General features: G+C 43.4%; 1 protein-coding gene across 1 annotated transcript in view; it reads left to right on the top strand.

Annotated features, from left to right (window-relative positions):
- The first annotated feature begins 654 nt into the window (after positions 1–654).
- LOC144891234 (putative ATP-dependent RNA helicase TDRD12) overlaps positions 655–24,980 on the top strand; it is a 43,762-nt gene continuing 19,436 nt past the window's right edge. The window contains exons 1-7 of the mRNA XM_078773626.1: positions 655–704; positions 799–937; positions 5,311–5,463; positions 18,036–18,169; positions 19,142–19,258; positions 19,361–19,427; positions 22,281–22,390. Coding sequence (XP_078629752.1) covers positions 860–937; positions 5,311–5,463; positions 18,036–18,169; positions 19,142–19,258; positions 19,361–19,427; positions 22,281–22,390 — 659 coding nt within the window. The 5' untranslated portion in view covers positions 655–704; positions 799–859. The remainder of the gene's footprint in view (positions 705–798; positions 938–5,310; positions 5,464–18,035; positions 18,170–19,141; positions 19,259–19,360; positions 19,428–22,280; positions 22,391–24,980) is intronic.

The following is a 24,980-nucleotide window of genomic DNA, read 5'->3' as shown; positions in this document are numbered from 1 at the left end:
GTGTGTATGTGTATGTAACAATCCTTCGTTGGTTGGTTGGTTTGTTGGTTGTTTTTGGCCAGCTGACCTGGCTCCATCCCCAATTATAACTTTGATTGGTATTTAATGTTTCACGAAGAACATCATTAATTTACCGTAATTTATTAACACAATTAGGCTACTCATAATCACTTATTAAAAAAATTACACGGATAGGCAAACGACCAACCAAAATAACCATGACCTTGCGGACATCCGCTTCCTGTTTCGATTGCGTTTTTCGTGACGTCACTAATGGCTTAAGGTAATGAATAAATATGTAATGTCGATATAAAAATTTACTCATTTGCTTTGTTAATACTTATTCGTCAATGTTGAAAAAGCTTCCGACCGTTGTAATTATGATCGTGTGATTGCTTGGTTGGTTTTATTGGCCCCGATAGTGTAGTTAGCTGTGGTGGTGCAGGTTTTGACTCGATAATTTTTAGTAATATGTAGTATATAGTGCCTTCTTTTTTTCATACTTAACGATTGAACTTAACGGTTAATGGGGAATGTAAGTTCCTTTACGATTAATTTATTTCTTTTTTTCTGTGCATATTTGCACGTAGCAGCTCCACTGATACTGTTATTACTGTACGTCAAATTTCAGTTCTTCACTTCTTCACTACCGGCCAACAAATGTACAACTTGTGGTTTCCCGCGTAATTTGGCCTTTTCAAGAGGTACTGTTTCTATGTTGAGATGTTAATTGTTATAATACGTGTCCGCGTGAGCGAGCATTACCTCATGTTATATTTTCTTTACTACACGTTTTAGGATCCAGACCATTTGAAAAGGATTTTGCCGGAGTTCAAACTTCAAATCCCACCTGTAGCGGATGTCTCGCACGTGTTTTACCTCGATGGAGGAAGGCCAAGTCAAAGTCATGGAAATCTACGAAGTCGATATTCTCTCGGTATGCATGCTTGTTTTGTGCATTATATATAAAGAATATATGTGTAAATTATTTCGACAGACGACGATCGATTGTTGCACATTTATTGACTCTGCAGATACAGGCCCGCCCGATTCACCTCGGCGCCATCCGAGCTGGGCCGTAACTTCCGGAAACGGAAATAAACTCGCGGTGGCGGGTCGAACTGTTGTTTTGACTGTGACGATGCTGCAGGCTCTATCGACTCACAGTGACGGTAGGTTATGTGGTCCTGATGTCGACGAATTTCGCGGCCGTCCTGCAGGCGAATCACGCAGGACAGTGGACCTGGCTTCTCGATGATGTCCCCCGGTAGCCACGTCGCACCTGCACCAACATTTCAGGGGAAACACTGGATCTCCGATGTTGATACAGCGACTGTTGGACGACTTATCGTGGACCAACTTTTGATTAAGCTGGCTCTGATAAACATTTGATGATATGTCTGGTTTGAGATTGTCAAGTGTCGATCTCAAGTGTCGTTTCATCAATAACTCAGACGGAGCTGCACCGGTTGTTGATTGTGGCGTGATGCGGTATTTGAACAGGAGACGAGAAAGCTTTGTTTCCAGGGTTCCCTCCTGAAGTTTCTGCAATCCGGATTTGATGATTCCCACGGATCGTTCGGCCAAGCCATTTGAAGCCTGGTGATGTGGGCTGACAAACTTATGTTTGATGCCGTTCCGACGTGTGAACTCGGCAAACTCGGACCTGGAAAAACACGAACCGTTATCACTCACGATCATCCTGGGCAGACCATGAGTGGCGAAACAGCGTCTGAGTCTTTCGAGGACAATGGCTGACATAGTACCACGCGTCACATAGGCATCAATCCATTTTGTGTGCGCGTCCGTAATTATTAGAATCATGCTGCCGTTAATAGGCCCGGCATATTATCGAGATGCAGGCGATGCCACGGTTCGCTGGGCCATTCCCAGGGATGCAGTGGCGCTTTCGCAGGTGTGTTCCGGGTGCTCTGGCAGGGGTAACAATGTCGAACATGATGTTCGATATCGGCATCAAGATTCGGCCACCACACATAGTTTCTAGCGAGTGACTTCATCTTCACAATCCCGGGGTGGCAGTCATGCATTTCATCTGAAACGCAGATTTTCCGGGATCACGACACGACATCCCCAGAGTAGGCAACCATTTTCCACGCTGAGTTCGTTTTTATGTGCTTTAAAAGCCGCAAAAGCTGGGTCACCCTCGGGTAGCAAATGCCATCCAAGCTGCACAGCCTGGACAGTTCTGGATAGAACGGGGCCTCGTCGAGTATGGGTGTGGATCTGGCCGGCGTCGACAGCACAATCTTCCAGATGGTCCATCAGTGTGACAATGGATCCGGATGTAGGCGAATTGTCAACGGATTCTGGAAGGGGTAACCGACTCATGGCGTCTGCATTTGTGATAGACGAACCAGGCTTCTAACATATGATCCACCACTCGGTAACCCGGGTTGCCTCGTGATTTTAAATCATTTTACATAATTAATCTATTTTAGGGGGAGTGTAACCCGGGTTCGCGTGATAGGAAAATCCTTTGTGACACACAAAGGATTTTCCTATCACACGAATATCAGTTCCCGGAACCACTTTAACGCTCTTAGCTCGGAATGGTAGTGCTACGCTGGGCGGTTGCTGTCGATAACCTACTACGCAAAAAATTTTTTTGGCTTCTTTGCTTAACAATGGTTAGGAGATGCTCAAAAAAATGAAAAAATATTGTTACGGATCTCAGAGACGCCATTCCCCTTAACAAGGGGGGGGGGGGGGGGGGGTTAATCCCCTTGGCCTGTTGAGCCGGCCATCTCTGGTCCTGGTACTTGTAACGCTCTTTTGCGGGGTGGGATTGATCAGGGTTATTGGTCCATGTGTTATCCCGAATACCTTTATCAATCCCTCCGCAAAACAGTGAGACAAGTACCGCTCGAACCACGGACAAGATGGTATTTGCCGAGCGGTTTAGCAATCCGCGGTTCGAGCCGTTATCAGCAGACTAAACCCGATTATCAAGCGGTTGACCAAATCGTGCCACGTATATTCAAATGAAAGAAGGGACGAAAACGATCGAATGAGAAAGAAACCAAAGGTAAGAAGGAACACGGGTTTATTACTATCTATAAGAGGAAAACGAAAGAAGGGCATTTACAAGGAGAAGAAGAAGAAGATACACAGGGCAGCCTTAAACAGTCTTAATTATTGAACCCCAGACAACAAAAAGGACAGACAACGGACTTATACGACAAAGGGGAATTTTTATTTTTTTTATTTTTTTTTGTATACAAGATCGAGGCTCGTGAAAGAGCTAACATTAATCACACAAAAAGACAAACCGACACACAAAACACAAAAAACAAGGGGAGCGGTAGACAAGATGGGGAGAGAGGGGGAAGGACACAAAAGAGAGGGGGAAGGACACAAACACAACATTTGAGAGCAGGGACATCGGGAGGACTTGGGGGGAGGTGGGAGAGGATTAAAACATATGAACACTGCAAGGACTCTGGGGTGAATTACCGGGGGTAGAAAAGATCAAGGTTTTCGATGGGGGAAGATAAGAGATGGTGGTGAACAGCTGTTTTAAAGACCTGGAGGGAGGAGTGGGATTGAAGGGAGTGGGGGAGTTTGTTCCAGAGGCGGGAGAAAAGGGGAATGAAAGAGTGAAGGTGAGCAGAGAGCCTAGACTTTGGCAGTTTAACCAGAAGAGGGTTGCAGGCAGATCTTGTGTGACCTGAAGGAATATTGGGGGGACAGAGCACAGAGAGAGCTGGGGGAGCAAGGCCGGAGAGGAGTCGGTAGAAGACAGAAAGACCACCAACCTGCCTGCGGTGAGTGAGTGAAAGGCCCTCGGCGTTGACTACATCGCAGGAGATTCCAATGATTCTGAAAGCTTTGGCCTCAACAGCGTGAAGCCGAGCAAGGTGTGAGGCAGGAGCACCAGCCCAGAGGGGGGAACAGTATTCCATTGAGCTGCGGATGAAAGCCTTGTATGTGGTGAGGAGCTCAGGTGTGCCAAGGAAGGACTTCGCACGACGGAGGATGCCCAGTCGGCGACTGGCTTTGGAGGCCAGCTTGGAAATGTGGTTTTCCCAAGAAAGATCATGGCAGATAGTGAGACCCAAAAGCTTGAGCGACAGAACTTCTTGGAGAGGCTTGTTGAGAAAGTAGATGGGAGGGTTGTCCAGTCGGTCCTTTCGGAGAGACATTGTAAGAGTGTGAGATTTGTCAGGATTGAAAGACATGTTAAAGACATGTCTCAATTGCAGGCAGGAATGGCTGGACGAAGGTTTGGAGGAAAAGCTCAGGGAGGAGGTCCGCTTCAAATCCACGCTCCGGGCTGGAAAACGAGCAGCCGGTGGCGGCCCCCCGTATCTGGTTTCAGCGGCGAAAACCCGGCAGGCAGCGCGGTTTATGTTGCCGCTGTCTTGGCGATCCTAGCGCACCGACTCTTCCACTCCAACGATGCTCGTGCTCAACAAGCTGCTCGGTGCTCCTCTCTCCCTCCTCTCTCATGAACCTCCTCACGCGTCTCTCATGAACCTCCTCACGCGTCTCTTTGAAGCAGTCCCTTGCAGTTGCTTTTATTGCTCTCGTCGAAATCAAGCCGCCAGCTCTGAGAACACGCCTACCGGTTTTCTCACCGCGGTGCTGGTTGGCTGGTTAGGGCTTACCGACCATGCCCCTGGCGGGTTGATGACAGGGCCATGCCTCTTCCTTGGCGTTCCGCCCCCTTTTTCCTGTCCTTGGCCTCGTGCGTAATGGAGTTCTGGCTTGCTGGTAAAAGAACCCTTACTGCCATCGAGGATAGAAAACCATTCGCATTGGTGTTGTAGAAAACCATTCGCACTGGTGTTGAAGGGAACGAAAGGGACCTATCTTATGTGATTAATGCAACGTAGATTCAACTATTGGAAACACAGCCTTACCTGAAACACATAATAATGAAATAACTACGAAGAGGGCCTATGGTTTGCTACGTGTTGTTCATGGACTAACTAGGGGACGACCTTTGACCTTAACAATGAAATGGAGGTATTTACAAAGGGTATTATTTACAAAGGGTATATTTACAACAATTTACTCAGTGCAGGGTTCTCAAAACCCCAACAATATCATATCCAGATCTTCACCCAAAATCGAATCAATTGATTCTTGTCACACACCAAACCTGTCCACCAAGTTTTGTCATATTCCATCCAGGGGGAAAAAAAGATATAAGCCCTCAAAGTAAATCTAACATGCATTCTAGGTGACATAGTTTAACCCACTGCACAGTAAAATATCTAATTTACATTATTGAAAATCACTATGTAATACATTGAATTGTAATCTTTGTAATGGTCATTATTCCAGGTGAAAGGCCCTGGAGAATTTTGGGTTCGGATACCAGAATGTGAGCAGCAATGGCCATATGCTGCAGGTTGTGTGGTGGAGCCTCAGCTGTGTTCTGTGGAGTGGCTCAAGTCTCAAACATTTTTGCATGGAGCAAAGATGAAACGAGGGCAGGTATGTGCCATTTCCACTACGGACGTAGAATGAGTTAAGTGACACATAGAATGAGTCATTGCTTTTTTTTTGGTCGTTTCCCTCCTCTTGCCGAGTGCAGAGTGCCTTTGATGCTTGTTGTTTGGTGTTTAATCGAAGTGGATTTTGTTTATTTTAATTCGGCCTTATTTGCGTTACTTATCTTTGAAATAGATTTCCAAATGCATAATCCATTGGGGAAATTATAATTTTGGTGAGGTGGTATGCAGTTTATTGCAGCAAATTTAAATGACTGCCAATTGGTAACGAGCAGTTTTCATTTGGTTTGATATAGACTATTCTCAGCCATGAGTGAGGTGGCATGGCATAACAATTGTGCATTTCTTAAAAAAAACTAGAACGGCACTCGGTAGAGTGCATACATCTGCCAAGCTGAACAGTTTGTTTTGTACAGTGCATTCAGAAAGTATTCAGACCCCTTCACTTTTTTCACATTTTGTTATGTTGCAGCCTTATGCTGAAATCGTTTAAATTCATTTTTTTCCCTCATCAATCTACTCTCAATAACCCCATAATGACAAAGAGAAAACAGGATTTTAGAAAGTTTTGCAAATTTATTGAAAAGAAATAAACTGAAGTATCACATTGACATAAGTATTTATACCCTTTGCTATGACACTTGAAATTTACCTCAGGTGCCTCCCATTTCTCTTGATCATCTTTGAGATGTTTCTACACCTTGATTGGAGTCCACCTGTGGTAAATTCAATTGATTGGACATGTTTTGGAAAGGCACACACCTGTCTATATATGGTGTCACAGCTAACAATGTATATCAGAGCAAAAACCAAGCTATGAGGTCAAAGGAACTGCCTGCAGAGCTCAGAGACAGGATTGTGTCGAGGCACAGATCTGGGGAAGCTGACAAAAAAATTTCTGCTGCATTGAAGGTTCCCAAGAGCATAGTGGCCTCCATAATTCTTAAATGGAAGAAGTTTGGAACAACCAGGACTCTTCCTAGAGCTGGCCACCCGGCCAAACTGAGCAATCGGGGGAGAAGGGCCTTGGTAAGAGAGGTGACCAAGAACCCGATGGTCACTCTGCCTGAGCTCCAGAGATCCTGTGGAAATGGGAGGAACTTCCAGTAGGACAACCATCACTGCAACACTCCACCGATCTGGGCTTTATGGCAGAGTGGCCAGACGGAAGCCTCTCCTCAGTGAAAGACACATGAAAGCCCGCTTGGAGTTTGCAAAAAAGCACCTAAAGGACTCGCAGACTGAGAAACAAGATTCTGTGGTGCCGGTGACGCGTGGATTGGAGGAGAACTGCCGGTGACGTCACGAGACGGCCAATAAAAGAACTGGCTGGCCGGCATTTTGCTCCTCTAGTTTTGGATTCCTTCGTGCCTGGACCTCTTCCCATAACAAGATTGCCAATTTTCTTGTCCCTACCAATAAGCGAGAATTGCTTCGGTATCTCGGTACGTCCGGGTTCAACAGGAAATTTTATGCGAATTACAGCTCTCGTGGTACCCCAAACCAACCTGTTGAAGAAAAATGCAAAATTTGTGTGGTCTGAATCGTGTCAAAACGCTCTTATGACAAATTGAAAGCTATTCTAGCCAATGAACCAGTATTGGCCGCTCCCGATTTTGGTAAGCCATTCAAATTAGCTAAAGACGCGAGCGATGTTGGTGTGGGAGCTGTACTCTTTCAGGATGATGCGTCGGGTATTGAAAAGCCTGCGTTATGTTTGTGGGGGATAGGTAATGAAATACCTTGGTCCGGGTATAATTGTATAGAGGGGTGTGCTACGAATGTCGTGAAGAAGAAGAAATCTTTCTGTAATTAAGTAGGTCCGGATGTCTCGTAAGTGTATATTTGTCTCCATGCGAGTGGTGGAGCTATGTTAATTAGTTTGGGTATAAGGGTAAATTCCCTGTGTGTAGTCCTTAGTCCTCTTCCCCCCCCCTCCCCCTCCCTCTTCGTTCATTATGACACTTACACCACCAGCCATGTGATCAGCGCCTACAATGAAATAAAGCAATCGCTGACAGGATCCGAACACTACCACCGACCCCACCCGCTGAGTCATCTCGAGGGGCATCAAGAAAGGCCGTGAGGCCCTGCTCTGAGGGGAACAATTGGTCAGGATGGCCATAGACTGATGCGATGGCGCTTGGTGATTGGAGTGCGGGTGACATTAGAAAACATTCTAGTGCCAGGGACAAAAAGGACACGTCCCGCCATTTTCTCTCTCTCGGTTCGGGGTTTCATAACAAGCAGTCACACGTGCCTGTCGCTCTCTTGGTTCCTACATTCAGTATGAACAGTCACATTTATTATTTGCTCTCTCTTGGTTCCTACATTCATTGCACTTCTCTCTCTTCTGCGCTGGCTTCATGACGGCTGCGCTTCGTGCCATGTGCGCCTGAGAGAAACATTGGAGTTTTGGGAGCATGGATAAATTGGAGAGGAAGGGAGTTTGGCCGTTGCTTCGGGGGTCGTTGGCTGCTTTGGGCATGACTGCACGCCATCTTGTGTGGTTCCCACGTGGTGGTTCAGGGACCGGTCAAGGACGCCAGGCGGAGTATCAGCAAATGCACCACACTATACATTTATTTTTACTTTCATTTATTTCTCCCTGTGTCTGTATTTGAGTCTGCTGGAGGGTCCCTTGGTTAGGTATTTTTGTTTACTGTACATTTCTTTGTTATCCTGGCATTTATTTTCATTAAATCCTTTGTTGTTGCATTTCCAATCTCGTCCTGTACGTTTGTTTGTGGGTTCAAGGACTATACCGCCGTCGCATCCGTCCGTTCAATTAAGACCACGAGACCTCCGTTCCCTCGCGCGCCATAAAGAGATAACACCACCATAGTATGGGTATACCTGTTATATATATATACCAGGTATACCTGGTGGTATACCAACACCATAAGCCTGGTGTTGGCTTAGCGGTTAGGGTGCCGGCTTTGGATCCTAGGATCCTGAGTTTGAATCCCGGTCGTTCGCTGAATTAACACCAGCTGGGTTGACTCAGCCTGTCATCCTTTAGAGGTCAGCAAATTGAGTACCAGCTTCCTGGGATGAATGATCCCGGTGTGTACCCCGGTTTAGCATAGGTACACCGTATCCCTGCTCATCGTAAGAGGTGACTAAGGGTTGGCGCCAGGAAGGGCATCTGGCCATAAAAACTGCCTCACAAAGGGAACCATGAAGTCATGAGGCCCGCAAGGCTAACCTCTGCTTTAGCGGGGAAAAATGGCCTTAAAACGATCATTCATATTCATTCATTCACCTCCATAGTTTGGGTAAACGCCTCGGAGTTGAAGCTCGGTCGGCCATCCATCACCCTAAGGTCTTCACTGAAGGATAGACACACGAAAATATTCTATGGGGACTTGGGGAGATGGTTCAAGGGATGAGGAAGGAGTTGAAGAAGAGAGGGAAAAGAGAGAAAGAAGAGAGAGAGAGAGGGGGGGGGGGGGGAAGGGAGAAAAGAGAGGAGGAAAGGCAGAAAAGAGAGGAGGAGAGAGAGAGGGAAGAAAAATATAAAAATACGGAAACCAGTGGGATTAATAAAAGATTGGAGGTATTCCAGAAAATAAATCAAACTTGCCGCACTGAGGAGGAAAATAAAGAATTTTAAAGTCTAATGAAAATATTATTTTCAAGAATAACTCCAATTTCTAGGAGGAGGTTTAAACGAGAAAGTGGGGATAAAGAAGAAGAAAAAGATTATGTCGTTGATGATGTTGGTGTTATTGACTTTAGTTAAAGTTTTACATCGATATTTTCCCCTAAATAAATGGAGGAGAGAGTGAAGGCATTCCTAAGGATTCTTTGTTTTAAAAATCAAGATAGAAATGTTTATGTTGGAAACCAAAAAGGTTTTTGCACTCTGTATGAATTTTTCTCATAAATAAATGAGTTATTGTGTTAAGTGTAAAAAGAAAACGAATACGAAAAATATCTCATATGTTAAAAGTAAAAATAATAGAGTTTATCAAAAGGGGATATGTTTAGTCTGTGGCTCTAAAAAGTGTCAATTCATTTTTAAGCATAAAAGTTGGGGATTGCACTGCAGATGGGTGAAACGATTGTTCAAAATGAGAAAAAAGTGTGAAATTTGGCTCAGATATATGACACAGTATACTGAATAATTTCTGATTAGGGGCCAAATGATTTTTTTTCAAAATGGCGGCAATTTTCAAAATTAGTTTCAAATTTTTCATCCAACAATTTTCATCCAAAATTGAAGTTTTCAAATTCAAAATTTTCAAAATGGCCGCCATTGTGCCTGAAAACAGTAATATAAACATGGAAATCGGTATATTAAAGCTATTTTTGCTATGATTGAAAACACACAAAATGTCTAGAAAGGGCGCTGGTTGCCCATTTCATCATTGCTGTTCTAGGGTTCAAACCAACATGGTTTCTAAACCGACCTCAGAAGCAAGCACTCTTCCAGCATGCAAAAAGAGCAATATTTCAGGCTGCATACATTTAGGGACAAAGCCCTACTACGTGCCCCAGAGTTGCCTAATCCATGTGATTGGGGTTGGACAAGAGGATCGTCGGACTTGTGGCAGCCTCTGTGGACAACACTGCCTGAAGCTTGCAAATCTTGCCAAGAACTTATCAAATGTGGCTACAATGTGGACAGAGGGTGTCTTGGCCAGTGCAAATGTGTTAAGGCCAGAATGCCATGTACAACCTATTGTAAATGTCACGGAGACTGTGAATGACAGTAAAGTGGCAGCCATGTTAAGCTATCTGTCATTTTAGATGTACTTTGTGCTCTGATCACAAAAATTACAATTATAAGTCATAAAGGAATGCATTTCATAGGTAATGATTAATAGTAACAATAATTCTGCCCACATGTATAAACTTGCTACAAGTTTGCAAGCGTGATATTGGGTGCGGCCATTTTGAATTTAGAGGTCATATCTGATTCTGGGACTGACATTGGAATGCCCCCTTATCAAGATGTGTTTGGGAGACACACACCTACCTTTGTGGCAATGTTCATGCTTGTCATTTAAAATAAACATAAAAAGTGGCAGGATTTCTGTGTAAGTGGCGGCCATTTTGAATTTGGCGGCCATATTGGATTTTGGAACTGAAATTGAATTGGCCCCTAATCAAGATGTGTTTAGTATACTAAGACCTAGCTCTGTTCCAATTTTCACACTTTTTTCTCAAAAGGAACAATGTCTTGTATTGGTGCACCTATCTGCAGCACTAGGAGATATACAAAAGTTTTTGTCGGGTAGTAAAGTAAATAAATTTTTGTCGGGTAGTAAATTTACAGCAACTGGAATTCCAGGGGAATTACACATTCTGGGGTATTCTTTCTGTGCTCCAGGAACAAACTTGGATAAAAGATTAGATGAGGCTAACAATCTGAAACCTTGGTCTAAACCTCTAAATAGGGTTGATGAAGTGTGTATGAAGCATGATATTGCTTATGGGAATAGCACTACGTTGGATGAAAAACACAAAGCCGACAGAGAAATGTTCTATAATTCGTCTTTGATACAAAATCCAACGTTGAGAGAGAGTTGATAGATTTATGGTGAAAAAATTGATAAGTGCTAAATTGAAACTTGGGCTTGGTTATCAAAAAAACTATTGAGCTCGAATGATGTCATCAAGACTGAGGAGCAAATAGTTTTAGCTGATGAATTTACATAAACCTATAATCACAAAGTTTAAAAGAAGGAAGGTTTATTCCTAAGGTGTTTACATCTGGTCCGCTGATTTAATTGAACCAAATAATGATGAGGGATACAAGTATGCGTTAACCGTTATTGATTTGAGGAGTAGATTTGCATGGGTTGTTTGTTCCTTTGAAAAACAAGAGGGGTAATACTCTTATGTTAGCTTTCAGTGGAATATTTAGTAAAAGCAAAGGAAAACCGAATAAATTATGGACTGATGAGGGAACAGAGTTCTATAACAAAACATTTATAAAAATTCCTTAAAGATAATGGTATTACATTATGCAGCACTTTGAAAGAGAGACTATATAAAAAATTCATGCAAATCGGTTCTCAACAATGGGTGTCTTTAATTCCAGGTATAGGAGCTAATTACAATAATCCAGTTCATTCATCAACAGAATCTAAGTTCAAAGTTGGTGATATTGTAAGAATATACAGATGGGAAAGCCATTTTGAGAAAGGTTATACAAAGAGATGGACTAATGAACTTTTTAAAATCGTTGATGTAATGGACACAGTTCCTTGGACCTACAAATTATATGATATGAATGGGGAAGAAATCTTAGGTTCATTTTATTCACAGGAATTACAAAAGACACAGGTAAGCGTAAGCAGATAATTCCCTTGAAAGAAATAGGTTGACACTTCACAATCCACTGTTATATAGGGATGGGAGGTTTAAAGTTCTTGTTTGGGGATTAGTAATATAGAAATATAACTTATTCCTGGACTACAATCTTCCTCATTCCTGAGTAGCTCTTCTATGAGACTGCTCTCAAGAAACACTTCATAATTATTTAGTAGTCTAAGAGTTGTTCTTAAAAATGGGTTCCTATTTTCACCTTGTATTGAGCATCCAAGTCTAATAGTTAGTGGGGTTGATTTCTTAAAGGAGTTATTTAGAGCTGTTCTAAATTATCTATCATTTTGGCCTCTCAAGGTGGCCTCTAAAGGTGTTTTTTTTTTTTTTTTTTTAAATCACATTGTTCCACAGCCTCTTGAATAGATTTAGGTTTTGTTAACAAACCTTTGAAACTTCATAATTGTTAGGGGTTTCTCCGTATTATAACAGTGCTCCCTCCATTTATAAGGTAATATTTATAGATGTTTCTTTGCTTAAAATAAAAATTTATTGGTGATTTAGCCATTTCATCTCGACTCAACAAAGATACTTGTGCCAAGAACCAAGTTCCAACATAATGTATTTTTTTTTGTATACTGAATCGAGGCTCGTGAAAGAGCTAACATTTACTTCACAAACAAATCAACCAGACAAACAAAATATATAAAAAGAGGGAGCGGAAGACAAGAGAAGGGGAAGCACACAAACACTTGAGAGCACACAACATTTAAGAGCAGGGAGATGTGTGGGAGGGAGAGGGCTTGGGGGGAGGAGGCGTGGGAAGGGGGGGGGGGGGGGTGGGAGAAGTATAAAACACAAGGACACCAAGGACTTTGATGGTGATGAGTGTTATAAGAAAATTAAATGATTCCCTAAAATAAAATAAAAACAAATATTCATCGGTTCACTTAGTGAGTATAATAAAATGCAGTCCCCATCACCAATTCCCCCTTCACCCATGTCTCCCTCTCCTTCCCCTTCCTAATTCCGCTTCCCCCAATTTTCCCTTCCTCCACAAGTATTAGGAGAATGGGGTGTCTTGAATGCGCTGACTAACAGCGAACGAACGTAGTAAGTGAGAATGAGCGTCAGCGAATGTCTTTTGGTTGGTGCTTTCGGACTCCCATTCTCCTACTACTGACAGACAAACAAACAGACAGACAAACAGACAGGGGTGAAAACATAACCTCCATCCACTTTCGGTGGTGGAGGTAAAAACAGCAAACCTCACATGCATTTTTAGAAACTTATACCAAATGATTTTGCATATAAGAGTCCTCTGGAATTTTTTTTTAAAGTTAGCCAATTTCCAAAATGACCACCAAGAAAAAAAAACTTGAAATATTTAAATAAATAAAAAATACACCTTAATGGATATGACACGTAAAGCCACACATTTCTAATCGCACATTTGTGACTGCAGGAATGAATGAATGATCGTTTTAAGGCCATTTTCCCTGCTAGAGCGGGGGTTAGCCTTGCGGGCCCCATGACAATCATGGTTCCCTGTTTGAGGCAATGTTTTTATGGCCGGATGCCCTTCCTGACGCAAACCCTTGGTCGCCTCTTACGATGCGCAGGGATATGGTGTACCTATTCTAAACCGGGGTACACACCGTGATCATTCATCCCAGCAAGCTGGTACTCAATTTGCCGACCTCGGAAGGATGACAGGCTGAGTCAACCCCCCTGGCATTAATTCAGCGATACACCGGGATTCGAACCCAGCAAGCCGGCACCCTCACCGCTAAGCCAACACCAGGTTTGATGGTGATTGGGTGAGGCACAGTGAGGTGTTATTTGAGGAGGGGAAGAGCAAGGCAGAAGGTTGGGGGAGATGGAGGTGAGAGTTGGAAGGGGGCAGAAGCTGGGATGATGCTTTTTAGGAGGAGGGGTGACAACAACAACACAACAACAACACAACAACAACACTGCAGGGGAGTAGGGAATTTCCAGTGTCACGAACGAGCATGCTTTTACTCCAAGTTTTTCAATGACATCTACGAGAGCGTTGACATCTTTCAAGTACTGTATTTGCTTTTGATGTCTTACCATGATGTCTAGCATCGACTTTGTCGTTCTTGTGAGAGTGCATTCTCATATTCACCAATCACTCGTTAGATATCTGGAACGGCTACCATACAACGCTGCTGTACACTTGGGTTATCAGTAAGAGGAAAGTCTGCATTGTGTTCAAGTGCTTGAACAAGTGTTCAAGTGCTTCTGTTCAAGTGTTCAATAGTACCTAATGTTGGCCATGGCAGAAAAGTTGCGCTGTGAAGTGGTCAGCATGAAATTCACGGGCAGTTCCCGTGTGCGTCTCCAGAAGCTGTGCCACGTTTCCAGTGCACTGGGATACAGCTGCCATAATGGGTGTGGTCGAAGTCATGTCGACAAGTGTTTATAGAAAGAGCATTGAGATGCATTGAAAACGTTGCCTTGTGCAGTGATCTCACATATACAACAACACTCTTCCAGTTCAAAAACCATCTCAGAGTACTTGAATGTGGCTGAGTGCTGCAGGCTCTACCTCTTCCGCGCGCTGCACGGGACATCCTCCCCCCGCAAACCTTGGATCAGACAGAAGCAGATATCTGGCCTCTCCCCTATTAACTTCTCAGCTCTCGCTCCACCCTGGGACATCACTTGGCTCTGCCAGCTCTGCTTTCATTGGTGGGCCCGACAATCAATCAAGCCATTGAGGCCCCACCCCAAGCTTCTCAGCTCACCCTGATGGTTCGAAAATGGTGGAACCACACCGATACGTGCACCTCGGTGGTTTTGCAAGGCCACTTTCCTTATAAAGAACATGCAAGGCAGATTCCAACTTAGGATGAACCATTAAACAGGCATTATGGAATAAGCGGTTTCAGACACAATCCCGGTCCCGGAATCCGGGTCGAATCCCGGTCAATCGCTGAATTAACGCCAGGGGGGTTGACTCAGCCTGTCATCCTTCCGAGGTCGGCTAATTGAGTACCAGTTCACTGGTAATTCCCTGCTTGTCGTTAAAGGCGGCAAAAAGGGTTGGCGTCAGGAAGGGCATCCGGCCGTAAAACATTGCTTCAAAAAGGGGACCGAAAAACAACAACAACCACAGTTCCCGAAAAAGGCCAACCCCCGCTTGCGGGGAAAAATGGCCTCTAAAGGTGGTTTTAGACACAACACTCGGAGGTGAGATGACAGACGCATATGCTATAACAATTAATTTACTTAACACTTGTGCTAAAATATTCACTATGGAAATATGAATAACTTTCTAAGCTATAAAATTGTAATCTCTAGTAATCCCTATAAATCATTCTTGCAACAATATTATCAGTGTATCACAATAGTATAAAAAAAAAGGTATGCTGGGATTTGAGCTACATTTGGCCAACAAGGCAGTATCGTCACTTAGCATATTGTAATTTATCGATGAAGTCAACGAGAAATTGGATTGCAATTCAGTATGTGTACTTTGTGTCCATGGGTAAATGCAGTAACTGTAATACGATTTGTTCTTTTGCTGTCCTGGTTCATCCTCTCGTCGATATCCATGGCCGTGTTCAACAAAACTCCGTTCAACAATTGATGGTACTAGGGCATGCCCGTACTATATCTATATCTAAAATTATATCCCCCCCTCTATTTACATGAAATGGTTTGGTCCATGAAATGTTTTGGTCCATTCGCAACGCCAAAGCGAACGGCGAACGCTTTACATGAAATGGTTTGGTCCATGAAATGTTTTGGTCCATTCGCAACGCCAAAGCGAACGGCGAACGGCTTGCGAGTACAGTGACAATCCCCCCGGGGTTTTAATTAGTTTTAAAACATCGTTTAGCGCCAACATAGTTTGCCGACGGGAAATAAATGAATACGCTCTCAAATGTGCCATCCGAGGCAGAGTGTGTTCGCCACGTTCGGCACACGCGATAGCTCGCTGCTCTCTGATTGGTTGAATCGTTTTTTGGACATAGCTCGGTAAGTAATTGTCCGATTAATATGAAACCTTGAAAAGGCACATCCTCGGGTCCCCAGCAATATACCTGGCAAGTTTAAAGTATATCGGACCCGTGGTTGTCGAGAAACAGCGGTCACAGACAAACAAACAAACACACAGAGATTAGTGGAATTATAGATAGATTAAAGGACTAATGTTGAGTTTGGTATGATGATGTGGGTAACGCTTCAATTATTTATTTACTTATTTATTTAATGCTCAATGTGCTCTTTTTGCTATCATGGCCGACACAGATTTGCACTCGCACTTTAATTGCTGTCAAAAGTGAGCACCTATAAGATGTGGCCTCTGTACACACATTCATAAAAACTCTGTACATGCATCAATGCTTGGACAGAAGTAATTAATTAATACTACTTTTACAATCTTTATTTCATTTGAATTTAATCATATACTTGAAGACTTAAACACAAATCGTCTGTCATAATACTGTACTTCCACAAACCTCTAATATTGCAGTACTGCACTTCAATTTAAATAAAGGTTCAATTAGGTTGGGTTTCAGGGTGCCATTTAAATAAAGGTTCAATTAGGTTGGGTTTCAGGGTGCAATTAAAGGTTCAATTAGGTTGGGTTTCAGGGTGCAATTAAAGGTTCAATTAGGTTGGGTTTCAGGGTGCAATTAAAGGTTCAATTAGGTTGGGTTTCAGGGTGAAATTTAAATAAAGGTTCAATTAGGTTGGGTTTCAGGGTGCAATTTAAATAAAGGTTCAATTAGGTTGGGTTTCAGGGTGAAATTTAAATAAAGGTTCAATTAGGTTGGGTTTCAGGGTGCTATTTAAATAAAGGTTCAATTAGGTTGGGTTTCAGGGTGCTATTTAAATAAAGGTTCAATTCGGTTGGGTTTCAGGGTGCAATTTAAATAAAGGTTCAATTCGGTTGGGTTTCAGGGTGCAATTTAAATAAAGGTTCCATTAGGTTGGGTTTCAGGGTGCAATTTAAATAAAGGTTCAATTAGGTTGGGTTTCAGGGTGCAATTTAAATGAAGGTTCAATTAGGTTGGGTTTCAGGGTGCAATTTAAATAAAGGTTCAATTAGGTTGGGTTTCAGGGTGCAATTCAAATGAAGGTTCAATTAGGTTGGGTTTCAGGGTGCAATTTAAATAAAGGTTCCATTAGGTTGGGTTTCAGGGTGCAATTTAAATAAAGGTTCAATTAGGTTGGGTTTCAGGGTGCAATTTAAATAAAGGTTCAATTAGGTTGGGTTTCAGGGTGCAATTTAAATAAAGGTTCCATTAGGTTGGGTTTCAGGGTGCAATTTAAATAAAGGTTCCATTAGGTTGGGTTTCAGGGTGCAATTTAAATAAAGGTTCAATTAGGTTGGGTTTCAGGGTGCAATTTAAATAAAGGTTCAATTCGGTTGGGTTTCAGGGTGCAATTCAAATAAAGGTTCAATTAGGTTGGGTTTCAGGGTGCAATTCAAATAAAGGTTCCATTAGGTTGGGTTTCAGGGTGCAATTTAAATAAAGGTTCAATTAGGTTGGGTTTCAGGGTGCAATTTAAATAAAGGTTCAATTCGGTTGGGTTTCAGGGTGCAATTTAAATAAAGGTTCAATTAGGTTGGGTTTCAGGGTGCAATTTAAATAAAGGTTCCATTAGGTTGGGTTTCAGGGTGCAATTTAAATAAAGGTTCAATTAGGTTGGGTTTCAGGGTGCAATTTAAATGAAGGTTCAATTAGGTTGGGTTTCAGGGTGCAATTTAAATAAAGGTTCAATTAGGTTGGGTTTCAGGGTGCAATTCAAATAAAGGTTCAATTAGGTTGGGTTTCAGGGTGCAATTCAAATAAAGGTTCAATTAGGTTGGGTTTCAGGGTGCAATTTAAATAAAGGTTCCATTAGGTTGGGTTTCAGGGTGCAATTTAAATGAAGGTTCAATTAGGTTGGGTTTCAAGGTGCAATTTAAATAAAGGTTCAATTAGGTTGGGTTTCAGGGTGCAATTTAAATAAAGGTTCAATTCGGTTGGGTTTCAGGGTGCAATTTAAATAAAGGTTCAATTCGGTTGGGTTTCAAGGTGCAATTTAAATAAAGGTTCAATTAGGTTGGGTTTCAGGGTGGTATTCTGGACTAATTCAATAGGACTGAACTTTTGTATTTTTTTTAACAATTGTTAAAATCATTGTTTTATCGAAAATTGAAGTAACACTGCGTGGGGTGAAGTGTTCTACGAACTCTCTGGTATTGAATAATGGAATTATTTGCATGAATGCTGATGATGCATCTTTTTTGAGCAGTACTGTGAGGTGTTCTTGCTGCAAAAGAAGTGCTGGTGCCGTGCCCGTGTGGATGCTGTTTACCAGGAAGCACACAATAAAATGAGTTGTTTTCTCTTGGACTACAATCATTCAATCATAGTACCTGCACAAAGGTGTTTTTCTTCACTTTCTATAAAACGAATACATATACGATCTGGTTACCCTTGCCAGAGAAGAGGGTATTGCATTTGAGTCTTTGTTATTCCGCACAGAATAATTATGATTTTCTCTGCAACCGTTTGTCCGAATGACAGGAAATTTTCACCATAGGTGCACTTCGACCTGTATAAATTTTAATGATAATTATGATGTAATAGGTCACGTGGTATGGCACCATCTTGGAAAAGCCGAAAAAAATTCACCTCCAGATCTCTGAAACCGCTTCATGGGGGGAAAAAAGAAATATGGCTCATTGTCAAGTACTCCTCATAGGGAACAACATAATTATATTCACGATTATGTCATTGGTGTCTTCATTATGATGTCATAATTATACAAGTACAGCGCTTGATCCAATCAGTTTGAAATTGCTTGTGCATGATCTACCCAAAAATTGTATGGGAGAATTAAATTAATGAAGTCATCGGTCACGTGGTTTGCAGCCATATTGGATTGAACATACATTTATGTCATCAATAAACCACACAAACACAGCAGCTAATAAACACCACACAAACTACAAACACATCCTAGTGTTTGTCCAAACACATCCAATCAGGTCTGCAATCTCTGATTGCTTTTTCTTGTGTTAAATGTAATCAACTAATCATCTTGATCTGGGATGTAAATTTCCCTTTTGGCTTCATCGTATTTACCAGTTATTTTGATGTGTTGAGCGTGCTGCAATTGTGGAAAGCTATGACTGCAGATACTTAATGGTTGTGGGTGGAGTGTGATTTATTCCATAAACAAGATAACATGCTCATAGTTTTATATTATGGTCAAATCTTTAGATGTCCACGGATCTGAAGAACTTGCTAAAATGCCACCTTCCTTGGTTTAAAGTTACTGCATATCATTCACTCACTTTACCCAGTCTCTGTGCCTCATTGTTTATACTCCATGTGTTTGCCTGTTTTTGTCAGCTTGCAGCCCCCTGGAAAGGCGTTCTTGCATCCAGTGATACGCTATAAATGTTCAATCGGAGATGTTAATCCTCTCAGTCTTCGCTATGATCCAGAGCAAGATGTAGTTCGCTTGCGGTCAGTAATTTCCCTTTATCTCAAATTTTGTATGCGAGAGTGGTATTAATGTTTATTCATGTAATTGTGCTTCTGTTTTCTGTTTGCTTTTATATGCGCTAGTGGGCCTGTTGGTCCATTGGACCAAATTTTCAATGGTCTTCACATCGTTGTAGCATACCTGCCTGCTGTAATACTTGAGCATTAGCTTGCCTTTTACAAAGCCCAGATGTGCTCGGGCCAGGGTGGGGAATATAAGTTTGTTATTATTATTGCCAAATGATATTACTATTATTGTTGTTGAAAATATTATTAGTTTTAAATAAATTTGGTGGAGAAGTTGGGTATGTGACATGGACAAGATGATTAGATTTTGGTGAGGATTCAAATCCGGAACCGCCTCAGAGAATTTTTTAAAAGTGATTCTTCACCATTCAGTGATGGGACTAAAACCGATTATATACCACAATCTATATATATAAAACGGTGTGTGTGTGTGTGTGTGTGTGTGTGTGTGTGTGTGTGTGTGTGTGTGTGTGTGTGTGTGTGTGTGTGTGTGTGTGTGTGTGTGTGTGTGTGTGTGTGTGTGTGTGTGTGTGTGTGTGTGTGTGTGTGTGTGTGTGTGATGTTACCGATAGACTCCTAAACGGAGAGGCTCACGTGCTTGATATTTGGCATAGACATGGCCATTGAGCCTGGGACGAACATGGCCTACCTCAAAATATTTGACGAGATCCATATTTTTTATTCATATTTACCTCAGCGCATTTCAGTGAGGAACATTATACACGGAATCTCAGCCGGTGCCAGAGCAGCTCCCTGATTCGCTCAGAGCAATCACGTGATGTTCCATCCCAGCCGCCAGACTGATTCGCTCAGAGCGATCACGTGATGTTCCATCCCCGCCGCCAGACCACTGAACTGAAAATGTATAGAATGACCATTGCCATTCACACCACATAGGTGGAGATGCAGCTACCGGGCGCCATCTTGGTTGGCACTCGATGCTGGGTGATGGTGTTTTCCGTCACGCGTTTGCACGTAATTCAGAGCGAAAAGCAATTGCGTTTTTTCACCTTTTATGCGATCGTGTTTTGTGTCGATTTTGTGCGATATGAATTAAACGTCTTTGAAACAGCTGTGAAACGTCTTTCCACAACCCTTCCGTAACCGATCGGAGCAGTTTCTTGCCGCACAAAATGGCATTTTAACAGTTGTCTGTCTGGCTTTTAAAATCTGGGACACGTTCAAAACAAACGAGATCCGCGAAGCGCGTTGGTTGAGTCTGTGCTAACCAAGATGGCGACACGGCGGCTTCACTTTTCACTGAGTATGAGCGTTCTATATATTTTCAATTCAGTGCGCCCGACTCGCTCACGTACTTGATTTGTGGCATAGACATGGCCATTGGGCCTTCACGGTGTAATTTGTGCGAGGCTTTTGTCCGAGTGAGCTTGAGTCGAGAGGGCGAATGTACGGGTTGGGAATGTATGGGTCTCCCTTCCCCCGCCCGGCAACGCCGGTACTGGAGGGCGTCACAGGATCGGTGAGTCTCCAAAATCCGCTTCGTGCTGTTGTTGCGAAGATGCAGGACGATGTCGCGATTGTTGTGCTGCTCTTCGACCATGAGAACTGCAACGTCATTGTTGACTGGCCCTCCCCTTCCCTCCACCTTCCCCCTCCCCCCTCCCCCTTCCCCTCCCCCTTCCCCCTCCCCGCTCCCCCCTCCCCTCCCCCTCCCTTCCCCCTCCACCCTACCCCCTCCCCTTCTCCCCTCCCCCTCCCCCCTCCCCCTCCCTTTCCCCCCTCCCCCTTCCCCTCCCCTCCCCTCTCCCCTCCCCCCTACCCCTTCCCCTTCCCCCCTAACCCTTCCCATTCCCTCCTACCCCCCTCCCCCTTCCCCCTCCCGCTCCCCCTTCCCCCTCCCCCCTCTCCCCTCCCCCCTACCCCCTTCCCCTTCTCCCCTACCCATTCCCCTTCCCCCCTACCCCTTCCCCTCCCCTTCCCTCTCCCCTCCCTCCTACCCCTTCCCCCCTGCCCCCTACCCCTTACCCCCCTTCCCCCTCCCCCTTCCCCCTCCCCCCTCCCCCTCCCCCTCCCCCCCCCCTCCTCCGAGGTCGGCTAATTGAGTACCAGGCTCACTGGTAATACCCTGTATTGTCGTAAAAGGCGACAAACAGGGTTGGCGGCAGGAAGGGCATCCGGCCATAAAAACGTTGCTTCAAAAAGGGGACCAACAAAAAACAACAACAACCAAAAAGGCCAACCCCCGCCTTGTGGGGAAAAATGGCCTCTAAAGGTGTTTTTTTAATTGTTTTTTTTAAATAGCTTTTGATTGGATGATCTGATCTGAAGATATGAGGTATGTCTGGATTCAGGATCAGGAGTAGCAACTTGTATTTCAATCATATTGCCCATATAAGCAATAATTTTGCCAGTATCTGCGCATATCCACAAAAAAGACCAAGGTCATAGGCCCGGTAAGCTGAAACATGTTAAAAAAAAAAAAAAAACTGGACAATTGTACTCGGACCCAATGATATAGTGAGATTTTTATTTATCTTTTAACTGTGCTACAATATGGTGGTGAGTAACTGCTTAGGCAATTGCTTGAATAACAGCAGTATCGCTTACCCTTCAACTTGAAGGAAGACGTGCTGTCTGATCCAGTGAATGCGTGGAAGAGGACCATGGCTTTGCACGTTGTCGTGCCCAGGTTTGTGGTGATAGTGTTCAGGGAGATCATTCTGGTTGTCTTTCCCGCTTTGAAGGAGATCCAGATTTCTGCGGCCGGATTCAGAAACTTTATGTGATGGAAATTACTCAGAAGGATTATGACAACATCTGTGTCTCCAGTATGAACCATCCCAAGTGACGATGTTTGGAGGGCGTGGAGGAGATGTACTAGGACACGAGTGTCAGCTTCCTCATGGTTGCATTTATCCATTGGTGGACTGTTTCCAACATGGTGGACTTGATCACCTGCAGTGATGTAGACATCCTTGTCATCTGGGAACTGTCCTTCTGTTATCTTTTTTGACAGGAAACTGTCATGGACAGGACACAGTTCCTTCTTGTCATCAACGTTCGCCAGAAACTTCTGCCAATTTCCTGGGATTTTGGCAGTACCAGATACGCGTTGTCGGTAGTGCTGTTAGCCAGATTCAAAATCCCGTCTCGGAACCGTCTCGATAAATTTTCAATTTTCATAACGGGATCTCGGATCGGCTCGGTTCCTGACAAAGTAATACATAGAAAAAAATAAAAAATAAAAATAAATAAATAAGGCTTCAAAAATAATGGAATTTCATTACAATATATAAACAACAATGAAAAAAATTCATTTCTGATGTTGAGTACTTAAATTCCGACTTAGCTTCCATTTACCGGGATGAAATAAAATACACCGCCTACATGCAGATGATCGGCCACCGATGGGACCGGTGTTGTCTCATTACAGTTTGTATTGTCGTGTAATTTCTTGCTCGGAATGTCAGAGAGAGGGAGAAAATGTTTCTGCCCAGGCATATTCGAGTCCCGGTTGGAGTTTCATTATCATTTTGTGAGTTGTGATCGGGCATGTCAAGCGTTCTCGTAGCTCGCGCGCGTACACGTACGACCGTTCGATATTCATGATAGTTCAATAGTTGCCGCGTCCTGCTGCTGCGCACATGTGCATGTTACTTTTTTTTTAATAGTTCCGTTAAGCGGGCTATAATGACGCAGCGTTGCGTGTCTCAACTCAAATCGGAATGTACAATTTTTTGTTCAACCCGTTGATAGCCGTTCGGTGGACGGATCGAATATACCGACCCCTTATTCCAGAAATTGAAACTAATAACGCTAAATAACGCCTTTCATCGAATGTTCACGCGTTTTAACAATTGTCGACTGATAAGGCACCCAAGTTATCCGAGCCCATGCTTTGATCAACTCGACTGCGTTACCTGAATTCCTGGGAAGCCCCACCAGGACGACGGCAGACATTTTCAGAAGTTCCTGCCACACAACGAAATATATTTTATTCATATTTACCTCAGCGCACGGAATCAACGGCATCAGAGCAGGTGGGCGCTGATTCGCTCAGAGCGATCACGTGATGACGCTATGACGCTATGAAAAAAAAAATCGCTCGCTTTGTCAAGGGGCTCGCTCCCCCCCCCCCCTGTTCCCCTCCTCCCCCCCCGCCCGGCAATGCCAGGTACTTCTGCTAGTAAATTATAAAGCAGGCGGTGTAGTGATCACCACCCCCCCCCCCTCCTTATTTTGACTCTGTGACTAAAGTAAACGTAATCAACTTATCAGGCCTAAAGTGGAGATAAGATAACCAAAATACTTTCACATTCAAACCGTCAAACCAAACCCCGAGTGATTCTTACAATTTATAGATTTAGCGTTGCAATTAAACATAAACGTTCATCAAAAACTCATTTCATAAAACTACATAATGTATTGTACTTGTATTAATACCTTGTGTGTAGAATAATCCGTTATAAACGTGTTTTTAATCTAAATAAACATCGTCCCTCCATTCACTGGGCCTCGAGCGAGTCCCTCGATATTAATGTGCAAAAGACCCTAGCAACCACATTCCGTAACTCGTCTCCAAGGACGGACACGTGACCGCAGCGGGGCGAGGCGGAGTGATACAGCGGAAGGATTCAACGGTTTAAATGAAGCCGCGATGCGGCGGATTTTCATTGTGACCTTCATCCTGATGTCGTTACTTCCGCCACCAAAGGTCGATGGAGATTGTTTTCACTCCTGTCTGTTTGTCCGTTTGTTTGTGAACACAATATCTCAAAAGGTTGTGGACGGATTCGGACGAAATTTTGTGGAGATGCAGCGTGTGTGACAAGGACGACATGATTAGATGTTGGTGAAGATCCGGATTCGGAATTCGGATTCGTTTGCAGTGCATTGTTTGTTGACGAGGGGAAAATCCTGGAACAGTGAGTTTACTTTATCTATCATCGTTTGTGTCAGTTCAGCTGCACTTGCGAAAAATGATGCTTGTGCAGAAGCAGAGTAATGAAAGCAAGGCTCAATAAATGCCTCTATTATGGAAAATATCTGCAAGAAGTTGGAATTTTAACCGGGATTTTTTTACCGAGAAATTGCGTCAATCAATTTATCTCGGGACCGTCTCGAAAGCCGAAACCGCCGGGATTTCGTCCCGGTCTCGGATCGGTTGACGGCCCTAGTTGTCGGGTGCCTGTTCCTCATTTTTCCCTTGTTCCTCCTTTGATTGTCAGTGTACAATACTGGTCGCAGACAATGTCTACTCTTGTCGATCTTTTGAAGTCGTGGCGAACTCTTGGGCAGAATACCTTGTCGAAATATGAATCAAAGGTGTTTCCTTGGAAAGTTGTACCAGGAAGTGAGTGTATCAGTACTCCACCGTCGATAACAATGAAGTCGTAAACATCTGGCGCAACTAGCTCCTAGTCAACAGAAATGGCGCTACTCGTACTGGCTTCCACGATGTATACCAACAAATCTGACTTGGTACAAGAGTTGAAGGGACCCTTGGGATGACAACACAGGTGGGTATTGGGAAGATTCGTGATGAAAAAAAATCCTCCAAATCCCCCCCAAGTCTTTTTATCTGAGTGCTTGAAACTTGAACCAAAATTGTTCTTTAGGCCCTTACCTTCAACTTGGTACTGAAAACGAAACTTTTGCATCAATTTGAAATGACCGAGTGTCCGGGCACCCCACTATTATGGATGGATTCAGACAA

The sequence above is a fragment of the Myxine glutinosa genome, chromosome 3, assembly GCF_964187855.1.
Source record: "Myxine glutinosa chromosome 3, kmMyxGlut1.1, whole genome shotgun sequence".
NCBI classification, from domain to species: domain Eukaryota; kingdom Metazoa; phylum Chordata; class Myxini; order Myxiniformes; family Myxinidae; genus Myxine; species Myxine glutinosa.
This window is presented reverse-complemented; position numbering and strand designations above follow the sequence as displayed.